The sequence below is a fragment of the Pogoniulus pusillus genome, chromosome 4, assembly GCF_015220805.1.
Source record: "Pogoniulus pusillus isolate bPogPus1 chromosome 4, bPogPus1.pri, whole genome shotgun sequence".
Lineage (NCBI taxonomy): Eukaryota > Metazoa > Chordata > Aves > Piciformes > Lybiidae > Pogoniulus > Pogoniulus pusillus.
Window position 1 is genome coordinate 8,414,949 of NC_087267.1, and position 17,273 is coordinate 8,432,221.

General features: G+C 40.5%; 1 protein-coding gene across 1 annotated transcript in view; it reads left to right on the forward strand.

Moving 5' to 3' along the window:
* Positions 1–14,247: 14,247 nt before the first annotated feature.
* Positions 14,248–17,273, forward strand: part of PPP1R3A (protein phosphatase 1 regulatory subunit 3A) — a 28,965-nt gene continuing 25,939 nt past the window's right edge. Inside the window, exon 1 of the mRNA XM_064142108.1 lies at positions 14,248–15,038. Coding sequence (XP_063998178.1) covers positions 14,248–15,038 — 791 coding nt within the window. The remainder of the gene's footprint in view (positions 15,039–17,273) is intronic.

Consider the following 17,273-nt stretch of genomic DNA (forward strand, 5'->3'; position numbering starts at 1 on the left):
GCAGGCGGAAGGTGCAGGGGTGGTTGAGAGCCCCTCCTGGGGACTCAGGTTTCTGGGATGGGAGTTGTGTTTCTGCATTACCTTTTACCTTGTATATTTCTGTCTATATCTGTATATACTGTAAATAGCTGCTTGTATACTGTGCTAGCTGTAAATAAAAGCTTCATTCATATTTCCAGAGCTGGCTGAGTCTAGTCTGGGTGATTTCTAAAGTGTGTGGGGGGTGCAGGGAACACCCAAACCATCACACTGCCAAAGAAGACGTTTCAGAGTCAACAGTTGTGCTGGGCAGCAAATGTATCAGCAATTCAGCTGTATACTGACTTTCTGGACTTTATATGCTGTGACATTTTACTGAACTTTTGGAATAACTATTTTTATAAATTGGTGAAGGTCAACTACAAAGGCAGTTTTATTATCTGACTTGAAATGATTGCCTATAAAGTGTTGTTAATAAAAGGTTCTTGTGCTCAGGCTGGGTTCTCGTACTACTTATTCGTAAGATGGAGTTTATAGAAAGTGTTGGCAATCGTATGGTTCAAACAAATTCATTATGCTCAAGCATTGTTTTTTTTAGTTCAAAGAGGAGAGCAATTGGTAGTATTTATTTATGAAAATATGTGACCTCTATTCTAGCTATTTATGTCATACACTGGCATTTCATTTTGTCCTCCTAAAGTAGATCTGCTTTAAAAAGATGACCTCTGCCTTATTTGTGGGTAGAACAGGAGTGGCAATGGTCAAAATGCTGATCTTCTGACTTCCTGGCACTTTTTATCGACCATGGTAACTCATTTCAGCTGGAAAACGTTGAAGGTGTCAGTATGCAGTTTTTGAAGGCTGTGTGCCTGTCTGATTTTCTGTAAATCAACATTTGTAACTGCTGTTGTTACTTCTAAGGGAGTCTTACACCATATATACTGCCTCAGACACTCCTGTGAAGATGTAATTAATCTGATTCATTTTCAAGAATCTTTCTGTCTTCTCCTTAAATCATAGCTTTCCTGTATCATAAATTTAATATTCTCTCTAATTGTAGGATGATATTTCAACATCAGGAAATTATTTATTTTCACATGCTAAGTGCGTTTTGAGGTTTAAAATTCAGGTAAAGTATGCAACTTGATTTTCTTCTTGCTGCTTTTAATTTTTTACTTCAGGTTGTTTACAGATTAGTACTTTGACATTTTCATCACCAAATGACACACTAACCCTACCTCTTGGGCTGTGATGAAAAGCATTATTAAGATTGCAGTGTCAACTTTTCAGAAGTTGGGGGTATATTGTCTAAATTGTGCATTCCTAACCTGGCCCTTAGCCGAAGGCACTAAAGCACTGCCTTTATTTGTATGAAATGTATTTTTTTCATTGCTTTATTTAATATCCAAAGTAGACCTCTTTTGCAGATCAGTTGAAATCACGTAACGAAGAAATGCTGGGTTTTGTCATAGAACTTGGACAGTATTTGACAAACTTGGTTGGAGATTACAGGGGAAAAATAAAGTTTTTTTCTGTGTTATATCAGTTGAGGTTTGCCTTCAAAAGATGGATTCCTCTCTTTCAGCTGCTGCAGTATTTCTATACAAGTTATTGAAATCAGACTTTCCACAGATGGGTACTGTTGCTTGGGATGATTGCAAACGTCCTGAACGCTCAGCACTGAAAGCCAGACAATGAGAGATGGACTTGGAGAACATAAAATGCTATGCAAGGATTTCGTAAACATGAAGTCCAAAGTGAGGGCATGCATTTGACCTCTGTCTTTTTAAGTCTCTGTTTCAAGATGCCCTGCATATCTCAGGATATTTTGAAAGTAAATTATATTATGCCTCTCAAGGGTAATAATAAAATAGTGATGGGGTAATTTTGCCTTCAGAGCAGAGTTTGAACTGTGCATAGTAATTCAGCTATGGATACCCACTAAATGATGAGAACAATGCAAATACAAACAGTTGCTCATCACATGAAAATAACTCTCCTCTGTTGTGGCATGTAGGTGATACACAAAGAAACAAACAAACAACAATAAAAAGAAATTAACAAAAACATAATGAAGCACACTGACAACTACATACTCACACTGGAAATATCTAAGATGAGAGTAATAACTATGGCTTGTATACTAGTATGTATGTAACTATTTCACAGTGGTCTTCAAATAAAATCTGAGCATCTGAGCAGAAGAATGTTGTCCCCTGCATGTGAGTTGTTCTTACCACATTCCCATAGGAAACTGAAATGAAGATCTGGATACAGGCATATGGTTTATTATATGCTACATTTCCACCACCATCACTAATCTGATAAGATTCAATTATTTTTCCAAGCAAGCTAAAATAATTACTCCAGGCTTAAAGGTTATCCTGTTAAGCCATAGGTCACATTAGCTCAAGCCAATTGCCATGCTATGCACTTACTCTCTTCCTCCAACTCTCATTTAGCAGGAAAGATGAAGTCAAACCACACAAATTAATGAAAGTGATGATAGGGTTGAGTCACTATGGGTGAGAATCAGGAGTAAGGACAGAAAGGGCGATATTGTGATGGGTGTGTGCTATATACCACCCAATCACGCTGAAGATGTAGATCAAGTTTTTTATAAGCAGTTCACAGGATCACAGGATGTTAGGGGTTGGAAGGGACACAAAGAGACCATTGAGCCCAACCCCCCTTGCCAAAGCAGGGTCATACAGTTTAGCTCAGGTCACAGAGGAACACATCCAGACAGGTCTTGAACTCCAGAGAAGGAGACTTCACAGCCTCTCTGGGGAGCCTGTTCCAGTGTTCTGTGACCCAGCTGGCTGGACAGGAGAACCCAGAGAGTGGTGGTCAAGGGAGTTAAATCCAGTTGGTGGCCAGTCACTAGTGGTGTTCCTCAGGGATCTGTGTTGGGACCTCTTATTTTTAACATCTTTATTGATTACCTTGATTCAGGCATAGAGAGTGTCATCAATAAGTTTGCAGATGACACCAAGTTAGGTGGCAGCGTGGATCTCAATGAGATTAGAGAGGCTCTTCAGAGGGATGTGGATAGGCTAGATCAGTGGGCCAACATTAATGGGATGAGTTTCAACAAGGTCAAATGCCAGGACCTGCACTTGGGTCACAACAACCCCAAGCAACATTACAGGCTTGGAGCAGTGTGGCTGGAGAGCTGCCCGGCAGAAAGGGATCTAGGATATGAGCCAGCAGTGTGCCCAGGCAGCCAAGAAGGCCAATGGCATCCTGGCTTGCATTAAAAGTGCTGTGGCCAGCAGGCGTAGGGAGGTGATTGTGCCCTTGTACTTGGCTTTGGTGAGGCCACATCTTGAGTATTGTTTTCAGTTTTGGGCACCACAATACAAGAGAGATATGGAGGTGCTGGAGTGGATCCAGAGAAGGGCAACGAAGATGCTGAAAGGCCTAGAGAATAAATCTTATGAGGAGCGACTGAGGGAGCTGGAGATGGTTAGGTTGAAAAAGAGGAGGCTGAGGGGAGACCTGATTGCTGTCTCCAACTTCCTGAAGGGACATTGTGGAGAGGCTGCTGCTGGTCTCTTCTCACAGGTAATTGGAGACAGAATAAGGAGAAATGGCCCCAAGGTGAGACTGGGTAGGTTTAGATTGGACATTAGGAAAAAAAATTTCACAGAGAGAGTGGTCAGGCGTTGGAATGAGCTGCCCAGGTTGAGTCACCTACCCTGGATGTGTTTAAGGGTTGTTTGGATGTGGTGTGTTTAAGGGTTGTTTGGATGTGGTGCTTAGGGCTATGGTTTAAGGTGAATCCTGTAGAGCAGGGTTCTAGGTTGGACTTGGTGATCCTGAGGGTCTTTTCCAACCTGGATGTTTCTGTGATTCTGTGAAATGGCATTGTGTCCTTCTAGGGATATCCTCAGGTGCACTTCCCAATCTTCTGCCAAGTAAGCAGATGGAGTCAGTGAGAATAAACAGGAGTAACTTGTCATCATGTGTAATTTTAAAGTAATTTGCTGACAGTTAAAGAACTGCATTAAATGCCATCTCAGGCATTCTAGCACATAAACTATAGCAGACAGAAGCTTTTCACACCTGCTGCCCTGACTAAGGCTACCCTGACTCCTTATCTCTAGCTTTCATTCTCATCTGATTGTAATTGACTGGCATTTTCATTCTAGATTCCTCGGGCTTCTCATCACTCCTTGCTCAGCACTTCTGGCCTCATTGTCCCAAGCCCAGTTATGTCTTTTATTTCCTCAGCCTCATATTCCCATCTGGCCAGCTCCTGAAGCTCATCTTCCACCATTTTTGTCCAGGTCTCAAGTTTTGTTCACATGCTAAGGCTCTTCATGGCTACAGCATGGCAGGATCTTTAGGGCTTTCTTATTCAAATCTGCTTTTCACTGAGCAAGTTCAGAACTTAGCAAAAGCTGGCTGTTTTCCCTATATTGCTTGCATATTTTTGTGATTAAAAGTTTCCATTACAGTGAGTTTTCTGGATAGCTACATATATTTTAAAAGTATATTTGAGTACTTACTATCATCACAGACTCTATAGCTATGTAAGCAACAATTTACATACATATGACTATGTACTGATAAAAGCTTAAGCAGTTCTGCATAAGTAGTGTTATGTGAAAAGTGAAAATTTCTTACACTTAGGTGATGAGAAAACTCATAATTAGTCATGCTGTCAGTAAGTACTCACTTAAATAAGTTAACTAATATGTGGCTGTGCATTTAAGAACCAGATTTGAGCTAAAAAACATTTTAGAGATAATATTGCAATGCAGTTTCACTTGGAGTGTTTATTCCTCTGAACATTCATACAAACAGAAGCAAGTATCCATTTAACTGCTAAAAGTACAGAACTGTACAGTGATTTTTGGATCAATACAATACATCAGAATTAATAGAGCTGAGTGATTCTTAACCAATATATAGAATTAAATGAGTAGAAGAATAATTCACATTGTATTTCCAACAGCATGGGAGGTGACAAGTAGCGTTTCAAAGGCATTCACACCTGATGAAAGAAAAATGTATTAATGCTTCCTACTCAATATAATAGAAAAGTAAACATACAGCTGCATATGTTTGAATGTATAGTTATAAATAAACTTAATTGTGTATTAGTATGAATCTAATGGAGCAGTAGGATGTAGTAAAATGATTGTTACAAGACAATTTGAAAATAATTTAGCTGGACAGACCGTCCTACTGGATTTATTTGTATGCAATGCGATCACAGGATCACAGGATGTCAGGGGCTGGAAGAGACCCAAAGAGATCATTGAGTCCAACCTCCCTTGCCAGAACATCCAGCTCAGGTCACAGAGGAACACATTCAGACAGGCCTTGAAAGTTTCCAGAGGAGAGTACACAGCCTCTCCAAGGAGCCTGTTCCAGTGTTTTGTGACGCTTACAGTAAAGTCCCCCTTATGTTGAGGTGGAACCTCTTGTGTTGCAACTTACATCTATTGCTCCTTGTCCTGTCACAGGGAACAAGGGAGAAGAGCCTGTCCGCCACCTCCTGACACCCAGCCCTTAGATAGTTATAGACATTTATTAAATCCCCTCTCAGTCTTCTCCTCTCCAGCCCCAGGTCTCTCAACCTTTCCTCATAAGGTATGTGCTCCAGTCCCCTAATCATCCTTGTATCCCTTTGCTGGACCCTCTCCGGCAGATTCCTGTCCCTCTTAAACTGGGGAGCCCAAAGCTGAACACAGTACTCAAGAGAGGTCTCATCAGGGCAGAGTAGAGGGGGAGGAGAACCTCCCTATGCATGGCCAGTGACTAATAGAATTATTAAAACCAGTACTCATTGTTACCACTTCAAAGTTAATACACTTCAGTAATAAACAGTAATCATCACTAGCTTACATAAGTGAGTAAAATCTTCTGCTGTCTTTAAACATATACAGATGTTCCAAACTGTGCAATATATGTTAGAGGATTCCTTCTTGACAGAGTCCCAGGCTGCCTGCAAAGTTAGTGTGCTTCAAATACTTCCTAATACTTACAGATGTGTCTGAATTCTTCACTTTGCTGCTGTTTTTGAGAAGAGAAGAAAAGGGAATTAGGGAAAGCCTGTTGAATGTTTAGGAAAATATTCTGCTGCATAACTGAAGTAGCAGGAGGTCCATAAAGCCGGTCCACAGAAATGCTGTGTAGTTTATTAGTCTGTTGCAGAGCTGAAAACTTCCCCATGATTAAATCACTGTTTACATTCCATTCTTGGTATTCAGGCACAAACTGCAGTCCGTCAGTATACAGCATTTTCCACAGAGGATCCAGAAAACAACGTGTTTGGTAAAGCCAATTCAGTGCTGGGTAGGAAGGATATTGTCCCCACGGCATAAAATAATTCACATCCAGGCAATGCTCTAGCTCCTTTTGACGCCCTCGCTTTCGTGACCTTCGATGTTGCCTGAAGTCCCCGTGAACAAAATCATTTAAGTTTGATGGATGGATACTCCAGTAGTTTCCTTTGCCATCCTCACATCTTCCCACCTTGATGAAACAGTCATTTAGTGAAAGGTTGTGCCTTACACTGTTTCTCCAGCCTCGACCTTTGTTCCTGTAGAAAGGGAAATTATCTTCAATGTATTTGTAGATAGCAGCTAAATTCAGCTTATTTGTAGGGGAGGAAAGAATTGCTTTTGCAATTAAGGCTATGTAAGACAGAGGTGGTTTTTCCAGAAATCTTTCTTCATCCACAGTCACAGAAAGACTCTTTATGGCATGTGTCTGGGAGCTGAGAATTCGAGGTGGAATCCTGTGAACCAGTTTTCCTTTTTCTTCTTCTCCTACTGTACTGATGTCTAGACTTCCTTCCCTGTTTTCAGAAAAGTCTTCACTCATTATAGCAGTGCAAAGTCTAACATTTATTTTAAGAGTCCTGATACTTTAAGTAGTTAGTTGAATAATTGGTCCACTGAATATAACCTGCAGGAGAAAGAATCACAAATGTGCTGCTGTCACACACCCAGATTCCTATTTTATACTCTGTTAAGTCAACATCCTTAACAACGAAAACTGAACTGCCTATGTTTACAAAAGTCAAGGTGCAAGTCCTAACTGAATGAAAAAAAAAAAAAAACCACCACAAAATAATTGTACTATGTTAAGTATGAAGATAAGCAGACCGTGACGTTAGCCTCTCACTTCATTACAATCTGAGAAAACACCCTTCAGTGTTCCCATAATGATTAATGAAAAATTGATGCTGGATAGATAGAGTTGTGAAAGGATTAGATCCTCTAGTGATATGCAGAACAAATTGAAACTAACGTGTTGGTTCCTGTGTCCTACGCTTAGTCAAACATGTTGCATTCAGTACAATAAACATTTGTTTCATGCTCTAAAAGAAAGTACTGTGTGAAATGAAATTGGCTACCAAAGTTTTTTACCTGCAGGTTATCTATCCCTGGTGAAATTGAACTTGAAATTGAACTACTGCCAAGAAGAATCCACAAACTGTTTGCTGTTTTTATTCTTAACTCTCTGATTCCAATTATGCAACTACTTTTCCTGCTGAGTGTGCATGTGACTGGTTCTGCTATTCCAGAAAACCACTTAAGCAACAAGTACTGCTCAGTGCAAGTGAGTGCTGTGCTCTGGGACTCAAAGCATGAACTGGTATCCTCCCGAGATCTGACGCTGTTAAGGACAAGATACTCATCTCATGATTAATCAAGGAAGATAACAAAATGTTTCAATATCATCATCATCATAGAATCATCATAGAATCAGCCAGGTTGGAAGAGACCTCCAAGATCATCCAGTCCAACCTATCCCCCAGCCCTATCCAGTCAACTAGACCATGGCACCAAGTGCCTCATGCAGTCTTCTCTTGAACACCTCCAGGGACGGTGCCTCCACCACCTCCCTGGGCAGCCCATTCCAATGCCAATCACTCTCTCTGTGAAGAACTTCCTCCTAACATCCAGCCTATACTTTCCCTGGCACAACTTGAGACTGTGTCCCCTTGTTCTGAAGCAGAGCAAAACTTAATAGTAGACACTTTGAAAGAAGATGTATTGTCCTATTTTTGATCACTTTTGATGGTCAAAATATATTCCCAAATGAGCTCCATATTTCAAGGCATCAACAACTTCAAGAATTTGTGGATGTAGTTTATCTGGACTTCAACAAAGCCTTTGACACCGTCTGCCAGAACAAGCTCCTGGCAAAGCTGGCAGCTCATGGCTTGGACAAATTCACTCTGAAATGGGTCAAGGAGTGGCTTGAAGGCTGGGCCCAGAGAGTGGTGATGATTGGTGCCACATCCAGTTGTCAGCCAGTCACTAGTGGTGCCCCCCGAGGATCAGTGCTGGGCCCAGTCCTGTTCAATATCTTTATCAATGATCTGGACCAGGGGATTGAGTCCACTGAAGTTTTAGTGATGACTTATTTTGAAGACATTCATTTGGCCTGCTCTATCCCTACCAGAAATTCTCTGCCTGGTACATCCAAATGTTTCCATAATATTTCTGGTACTGATGGATTTTTATAACCTTCTGATGACTAATTTACTGAGTTTGTTACCTTCTTTTTTTTTTTTTTTTTTTTATTTGTAGCTGAACAGTTGCCAGATCATAACAAAAAAGAAAAAAATGTTGTGATTAGCTCTAAAGTGTGTGGTCTGGCACTTCAGGCTATTTATTACAGATCATCCTAATTTTGTTACTGTAACTGTAAGCAGGTCATGCCTAAAGGGGTTTCTGCAACAGTACACGAGAAGTTGGGTTTAAATTCAAAATGCTGGATTTGCTATAGCTTATTAGGTTATTGCTACTGAGATTTGTGTTTTTATGGAACGCTGCTATTGCAGACTGGAGAACAAATGCTGCTTGCTGTGACAAGTACTATTATATTCTGTCCCCCGTGACTCCAAAAAAGAAACACAGAATCAGCCACATGTTCTGCTATTTCAGTACTAACTTTGTAAATGGAGAGGGTTTTAAAGAAAGACTAGGCACAGAGTCTAGACTTTGAGTGCCTACAAATACCAAAGTTAAATCAAGAGTAAGTGAAACTGTCTTATTAAAACTTTCAATTCTAAGGGCATGCTTTCAGAAAATAAGGAAACTGAGGCTATTAAAAGGAATGAGCCTGAAATTTAAATAATATCCCAAAGTAAAAAAAAAAAATGCAAAGCTTGAATTTGAATCTTAAGCAAGAAGAAAACCCTATGTAGGAAGAGACTCCATACTTGAATAGATGAACAAACCTTTCAGTAAGTAAAAGAAGATTCTACAGGAAATGAAAGATAAAAGGCTGAATGGGGAGAGCTGCATTTGGAAGGGCTGAAAGCCTTTATCTGTGAGATAAAGAGCTTTTTTTTTTTTTTCAGATATGCCCTCTAGGAAAAGATCCATCCCATACTTCTGGGCACATTGTTTGTTCCTTCTTTCTCCACATTATTTCTGGAATTAACTTTTGTTTTCCTCTGAGTCCTATCTTTAAAGATGAAAAGGTGAAAATCTCTCTCTAAATCATAGAATCATAGAATCATAGAATCATAGAATCAACCAGGTTGGAAGAGACCAGTTCCTTCAAAAAAAAAGTAAAACAAATTCCCTTTATTAGCCTTATTCTTTGTGGGAATCTACTTGTCACTACCTGAAATCATAGAATCATACAATGGTCTGGGCTGGAAGGGACCTCCAAAGGTCATCTAGGCCCACCCCTCCTGCAGTCAGCAGGAGTATCCTCAACTAGACCAAGTTGCCCAGAGCCTTGTCAAGCCTCACCTTAAATATCTGCAGGGATGGGGCCCCAGCCACCTCCCCGGGCAACCTGTTCAGGTGTTCCACTGCCTTCATGGTAAAGAACCCATTCCTGACATCCAATCTAAATCTGCTCTTCTCTAGTTTGAAGCCATTGTCCCTTGTCCTGTCACCACAGGCCTTTGTAAGCAATCTCTCTCCATCCTTCTTGTAGACCCCCTTCAGGTACTGAAAGGCTGCTAATATCTTCAAAGCTTTCACATCAGAAGGGGAACCATCTTCACTTGCTTGATGTCCACTTTTATCTGTGGAGTCAGAGGCAGAGAAATCAGACTATCTGCTCTTAGTATATAGACTTTTTTTTTCAACTGGGGAAACAAATTCTTCTTCAAATATCCACACATATCATATTAAAGCAACATTTTTTTACTGCATTCTCTACAGTGCTGCTAAAACATTGAATGGTCAGAAAGCTGAGATTTCCCCCACAAAACTTTACCATAGAAAGGGATAGTTTTATCAGCCACACACATTGAATAATTTATCATTTTGATGTGTCTATAAATGAAAAGTTCTTGAGAAGATGAATGGGGAAAGAAGAATATTTGGTAATCCTATTTCAGTAATGTATCTGTTCTGAATCTGCACTGTGCAAAGATTGTTTTTTCCTCTTTCAGTGTTTGACTGTCATAAATTCAGGTTAAAGAGAGTTTTATCAGTGACTTATCTGTGATTGTACGAATGTGGGCTATTCCCTTAGAACTATTCTAATGTTCCTCATGTATATATATATATATATATATATATATATATATATATATATATACACATATATATATATATATAAAGACTGCATTCTTTCTGCTTGGCACTATAAAAACAGCAGAATTTTTAAAGAGGGTTCTGGTTTCTCCTCTGGGTGACAAAGCAGATGAGTTGCAGTCATTAGACAAAAATTGATAAAGAACTTCCAGCAGCGCATACAATCTGTAAGTGAAAGCAGAAGACAACTGAAGGAAGCTTTTGTATTATTGCTGATATTTATCTTCAATCATGTGGAATTCAGAGATAACATCTTCCTTAAGTGAAAAGTTGTACTTTCTTCCTCAGCTCTACATACTTTAAGAATAAATTGCTGTTTCGAAGTACCTCTCACAATATACCAGCAATGTTTTTTTCCTAATGATATAACCTTACAAATCTTTCTTCTGCTCAACATTTTTGGCTGTCCAGCAATCAGTTAGAATGCTGTTCTCTGTAAGGAGAAAAAGTTTTCATGCCTTATCCTAATAGATTTATTTAATAGCTGTGGAGGTATGTGATGGTTTGGCAGTTACCTGCCCCCATGCACACAATGAATTCCCCCAGACTAGACTCTGCCAGATGGAAGTTAAGGAATGAAGCTATATTTGTAACTTAGCACAGTTTACATACACAATACACACAAACATTTACAGTTATATACAAGTTTAAAGTAATACAGAAACAAAAAATCCCTCCGCCAAACCCTCAGACTGCCAGGAGTCTCCCGGCCCAAACATCCTCTCCCCTTCCCCCTCTTTCCCTCCCTTCAGAAATAACCAGATCAATCCCCATATATCTCACATGATAAATCTGGAGAGATTTGAGGTGAGATGTCAAAAAGATGACAAGAAGGTTAGAGGAAATAAAGGGTTAGGTCAGATTAGAGTTAAGGCAGATGCAACCCCACACACAGGCCACCAGAGAGAAGGAGCAGAACTGGGAACTGGGAAGTGTGTCAGAAGTGAGTGTCTTATCTATCTACATTTCTCAGCAGAAGAATGAGTGATATAGGTTACTGTTGGTTTTTTGTTTTTTTTCTTTCTTCTCACAGCTAAGGATTTAATTTCTCTCCATAAAATATTCCAGTCAGCCTCCAACCAATACAAGTTATTAATACATCTTTTAATCTTGGCTGAAGAAATGCAGTTTTCTATGGTACTAGAGAATATACTGTCAGGAATCCAAGTGGAACCCGATTAAGACATAACTGTTTTTCAGTCGACACTGTAAGGTGTCAACTTCTCCAGTCTCTCAGTTAAGGCCAAGAAAGATCATCTGGCCAGTGCTAATAATAGATATGCCAAAACCATAGGCAGGTGAAAGTATTTTTTAATTAAAGGTCTATTTGGCTGTTGCTTTTCTTGCTCTACTGTGTCTTTAATTAAGTTTTGAGCCTGCTAACTCTCTGATGTTCATCCCTGTAATGCTCACTAGGCTGTTCAAAAGAGAAGCTACCTCATATAGAGTTGTCTTATTTTCACAGAATCACAGAATTAACCAGGTTGGAAGAGACCTTCAAGATCATTGAGTCCAACCTATCACCTAATAGCTTCTAATTAACTAAACCATGGCACAAAGTGCCTCACCCAGCCCCCTTTAAAATACCTCCAGATTCGGTGACTCCACCACCTTCCTGGGCAGCCCATTCCAATAGCAAATCACTCTTTCTGTGAAGAATTTCTATTAATGTCCAGCCTAAATCTGCCTTGGTGCAGCTTGAGATTGTGTCCTCTTGTTCTGTCACTGGATGTCTGAGAGAAGAGACCAACCCCTGCCTGGCTACAACCTCTCTTCACGTAGTTGTAGACAGCAATGAGATCTCCCCTGAGACTCCTCTTCTTCAGGCTGAACAACCCCAGCTCCCTCAGCCTCTCCTTGTAGGGCTTCTGCTCCAGCCCCTCACCAGCCTCGTTGCCCTTCTCTGGACATGTTCCAGCACCTCAATATCTTTCTTAAATTGAGGGGCCCAGAACTGGACACAGTACTTGAGGTGCGGCCTAATCAGTGCTGAGTACAGGGGCAGAAGGACTTCCCTGCTCCTGCTGACCACACCATTCCTGATATAACCAGGATGCCACTGGCCTTCTTGGACACCTGGGCACACTGCTGGCTCATGTTCAGTTGGCTGTCAACCAGTACCCCCAGGTCTCTTTCTGCCAGGCTGCTCTCCAGCCACTCTGTCCCCAGCCTGTAGTGCTTCTTCACATTCTTATTCAGTTCTACCTGTTGTTACCACTGTTGCTTAAACACTGTTTAAGAACACCTGTAACTATTTGTCTTGATTCAGCATTTCAATTTGATATGTTCAAAAAACAGTAATGAAGATGATGCTTCAGAAAAGAAGTGATAGGTTGTCCCACTAAAATGTGTGTGCTGTTACAGTCTGAATAGAAATACTCTGTTGTCTTAAGCATCTATTTTTTTGGACAGTGTCTTGAAAGATACATAGAACAAAAGATACTACTTTTCATTACACTTTTTCCACAGTGTTAAAATGCAATTCTTATGGGTGTGACTTTGCTTGCTTTGGTGTAAGAGCCAGTGGCATCCTGGCCTGCATCAGGAATGGTGTGGTCAGCAGGAGCAGGGAGGTCATTCTGCCCCTGGACTCTACACTGGTTAGACCACACCTTGAGTACTGTGTCCAGTTCTGGGCCCCCAGTTTAGGAGGGACATTGAGATGCTTGAGCGTGTCCAGAGAAGGGCGACGAGGCTGGTGAGAGGCCTCGAGCACAGCCCTACGAGGAGAGGCTGAGGGAGCTGGGATTGGTTAGCCTGGAGAAGAGGAGGCTCAGGGGTGACCTTATTGCTGTCTACAACTACCTGAGGGGAGGTTGTGGCCAGGAGGAGGTTGCTCTCTTCTCTCAGGTGGCCAGCACCAGAATGAGAGGACACAGCCTCAGGCTGTGCCAGGGGAAATTTAGGCTGGAGGTGAGGAGAAAGTTCTTCACTGAGAGAGTCATTGGACACTGGAATGGGCTGCCCGGGGAGGTGGTGGAGTCGCCGTCCCTGGGACTGTTCAAGGCAAGATTGGACGTGGCACTTGGTGCCATGGTCTAGCCTTGAGCTCGGTGGTAAAGGGTTGGACTTGATGATCTGTGAGGTCTCTTCCAACCCTGATGATACTGTGATACTGTGATATTTGATAAAAATATTTGCACTGTCATGAAAATTTTACCCAATACATCTGTGCAGGCAAGACCTAAATCAGGTGGAGAAGAGGCATGAACCTCTATCTCTCTGCACTTGAGAAGGTGAATCTTGTGAGTAGGACACTGCTTTCTACCAGAGTTGTGAGGACTAATCTTTAGCTAGAAAAAGCTGGCGTAGTCCTAAGATCCAGCCCACTGAGTTAGCGTGGTATGAAGCAAGAGCAGAATGTGACATTACTCTTTTACATCTGAAGACATTGTAAAAAATGACCTTAAAATATATGCAGCAATAGTTTACAATGTATAAACTGTTTACTTGTTGAAGTATACATTCTAATCCGAGGTTAGTAGCTCCTCTTCTTAGCATATAGAGCCACATAAAATAATGAATGTAGTATTTGAAATGTATCTTTGAAATTATAACACTTAATACTGTCAGATGGAGAACAGGCCAACATAGTTTACACTCCATAGCATCTATTAATAGTGCTGACTCCCTTTTGCAATGTCAACTGTAATATTAATCCTTGTTTTAAATCACAGTGTCTCAAATATCAACTGCTACTAGCACAGTTCTCTTTCAGTTTATATCAGAGAGCCCAATGGAGTCTTTTGAAGGACCTAGTCAGGTTAGCAGGGCTAACTTATTAGAAGTCCCCACTGTAAATGATTTCTCTTCAGAGGATGAAGATATTAAACCTGATATTAGACATCGTTTCTCTCCACGTCCTCGAAGGAAGAATTCTGCTTCTTCAGAGGAAGAGGAGGCAGATACCCCCACCACCACTGCAAGAAAAGTTTCCTTTGCTGATGCATTTGGCTTTGATCTTGTGTCTGTTAAAGAATTTGATACCTGGGAAATTCCAAACATAGGACTAAACAATTACATAGAAGATGATGTTTTCCCTCAGGAGGAATATTTTTTCTCTCAGTTGTTTACAGTACCTGCTTCACAAGAAGAACTTTTGCAAGAGGTGCGAGAGCAGAAAGTACAATTGGAGTCTGTTGTGTTCCTGCCTGGGATTACCTGTATGAACGGCATCGTCCGAGTCCTCAACATATCCTTTGAAAAAACCGTCTATGTTCGAATGACACTCAACAACTGGCTCAGCTATTATGATATCCTTGCAGAGTTCATGCCTAATTCTTGTGGTAGTGAAACCGATCAGTTCTGCTTTAAGATTTCTTTGGTGCCTCCTTACCAGAAAGATGGAGCTAAGGTGGAGTTCTGTATACGCTATGAGACATCGGTCGGTACCTTCTGGGCAAACAACAACAACCAAAATTACACACTGATTTGTCACAAGAAAGAAACACCCAAGGTGGATAATAAACCACATACAGAGGTTGCTGACAGACAACTTAAAGGCTGCTTAAAGACTACACAAAGCAGGTGAGGTTAGACCTTAACTTTCTGCCATTTACAATATAGCTGGCTAACTCAAATTTTCTAAGTGTGCTTCCTGGAGCTAAGATTGTCCATGCTGTTTTCTTCTCTTGTTTGGTTTAGTGGCAAATTGAACAAATGCCTGGCTTTTCTTGTTGTTTATTTGTTTGTTTGTTTGTTTGTTTAAAGATCTTCTATATATCAGCCAGTAGCTTTCTGCAGACAGATTGGATGGGATCATAGTTTTAATATATGGTATGTGTGCCACTCATCTGAAAAGTAATGTGAGGGTCTATAAATTATGGGCTTTGTGATGATTTTCATCTCTGTAGGACATCAATTGAGCTGGCATCAGTGATAGTTTTGCTCCAGACTGAGGTAGATGTACAGTTAAAACACTTCACTTTTGCTTCCTTGGTAAGCCAAAAATTTTAACCAGACCAAATCCTGGGTTTTCACACGATTTGTTTCATGCTTTGCTCTACAGAGAAATGGCACTGGTGGTTCAAGGAAGCTGATAACTCAGGGAAGGATCCTGTTGCAATTAGAATAGCTGGTAGAAACTTTACTGCAAGAGTTTGGGCTATTCCAAAAGTTGTATATTAGGGTAATGATTACTGATTTCTGGCAGTGGTTGATGTTTCTCTTTCACAAATGATGAAACAAATAGTCATCTATATGACAGAACTGGCAGTGTTTTAAAGAAAAAAGAGATACAGAATTTATCTCATATATTATACTAATTAAATGTAATATGGTTAATTTGCAGTAGTTAATTTACAACTTAACCTTACCTAATAAAAGACACTAAGGAACGGGAACCTTCAGCTTCCCACTCTGTCCTTAACTTCATTCAGTATGGAAAAAAATACAGAAACCCCCACACCTGCTTGTGCAAATCCAATTCTCAATATTGCTCCCCAAATTTGGTATAGATCAACTGGGGTTCTGCAGAACTTAATCTGTACTTTACCTACATCACCCTTTGCAATATTTAGATCAAATAGTTGAGTTAATGTTGAGTTTCTCATTACTTTACTTTTTCCAAATTCAGTGTTGTTTGATTTCTTTGGTGTCTTCCACTGGGCTGCACTTGTGGGGAAAAGAAAAGAAAACTACAACAGCAGGGGAAGATTAAGGAGAAAGGAGAAAGCTAGGAGTTTCGTGTGCAGATCCTCCCTTTCCAAAACCCAAGCTCTGTCCTGAGAGCATCTGCCAGTCCTCATTGCATGTTAGCTCCATGAGGAGAGGTGGGCAACACAGCTTTATGCTTGCATCAACACCATGGGGTAAGAGCAGTTCTGGTGCTAACACGAGGCCTAATTCACAGCGAGTTCACAAAACTCTCCTGCTAAGTGTCTCTTAGGTCAGCTATGGGATCACCCTGATCATGCTTCCATAGGGGAACATCCTGGTACGTCAGAATATAGCAAACAATGCCTTTACCTGCCACGTGGATGCTGACATTTGTGCCTGATTCTGTACGTCGTTTCTGTCCTTCAAGTTATGTCACACAACCCCTTCTGAGTAAATAAGGTAGCCTGAGATCTCCTGCAGAAGGGCCATGATATCAAATACCCCAAGCATGTGCAGGCAGTGTGACATCTGCCTGAGTTCAGGTAGCCCACATAGAGCAGATGATGAACACAGAGAACTGAGACTTAATTTAGCAAACCCTGGGCTTCCAGATACTTTCAGGTTTAACCTGCAAGTTTAGATACAATTTGGCATCTAAATTCAGATGAATCCTAGGAGTTTGATTTCCTGAAGTTTCATATGGCATGGCAAGTGAAGAATTGCTTCTGGGAGACTTTCTTCTACTTGTATATGCTACATATATTACATGTAAGTCAGCCACAGAAGTAGTTTAAAAAATGAGAAGGGAAATAATATGTCTACTCTTTAATATAAAATTACCTGGACTCTAATTAGAGTGTAAAGTTGTGTCACTCTGTATCAGCCTGCAGAGGAATATATATATATATATATATATACATATATATGTATATATACACACACACATGTATACATAACCACATGTATATATGTATGTTTGCAATATTAAAACCAAAGCTGTCAGATTCTGGTTTACATTAAGATTTGTTACATATTTTTTGGGAAACAATTACCTAATGTGTACTTTCAAGACCTGCTTTTGTGGCAGAAGGAAGTAAAGAGACCTTAGAGTAAAAGTAATTATGAGTTGAAAATGTATTGGAAATACGGTTTCAGTGGTCGCCA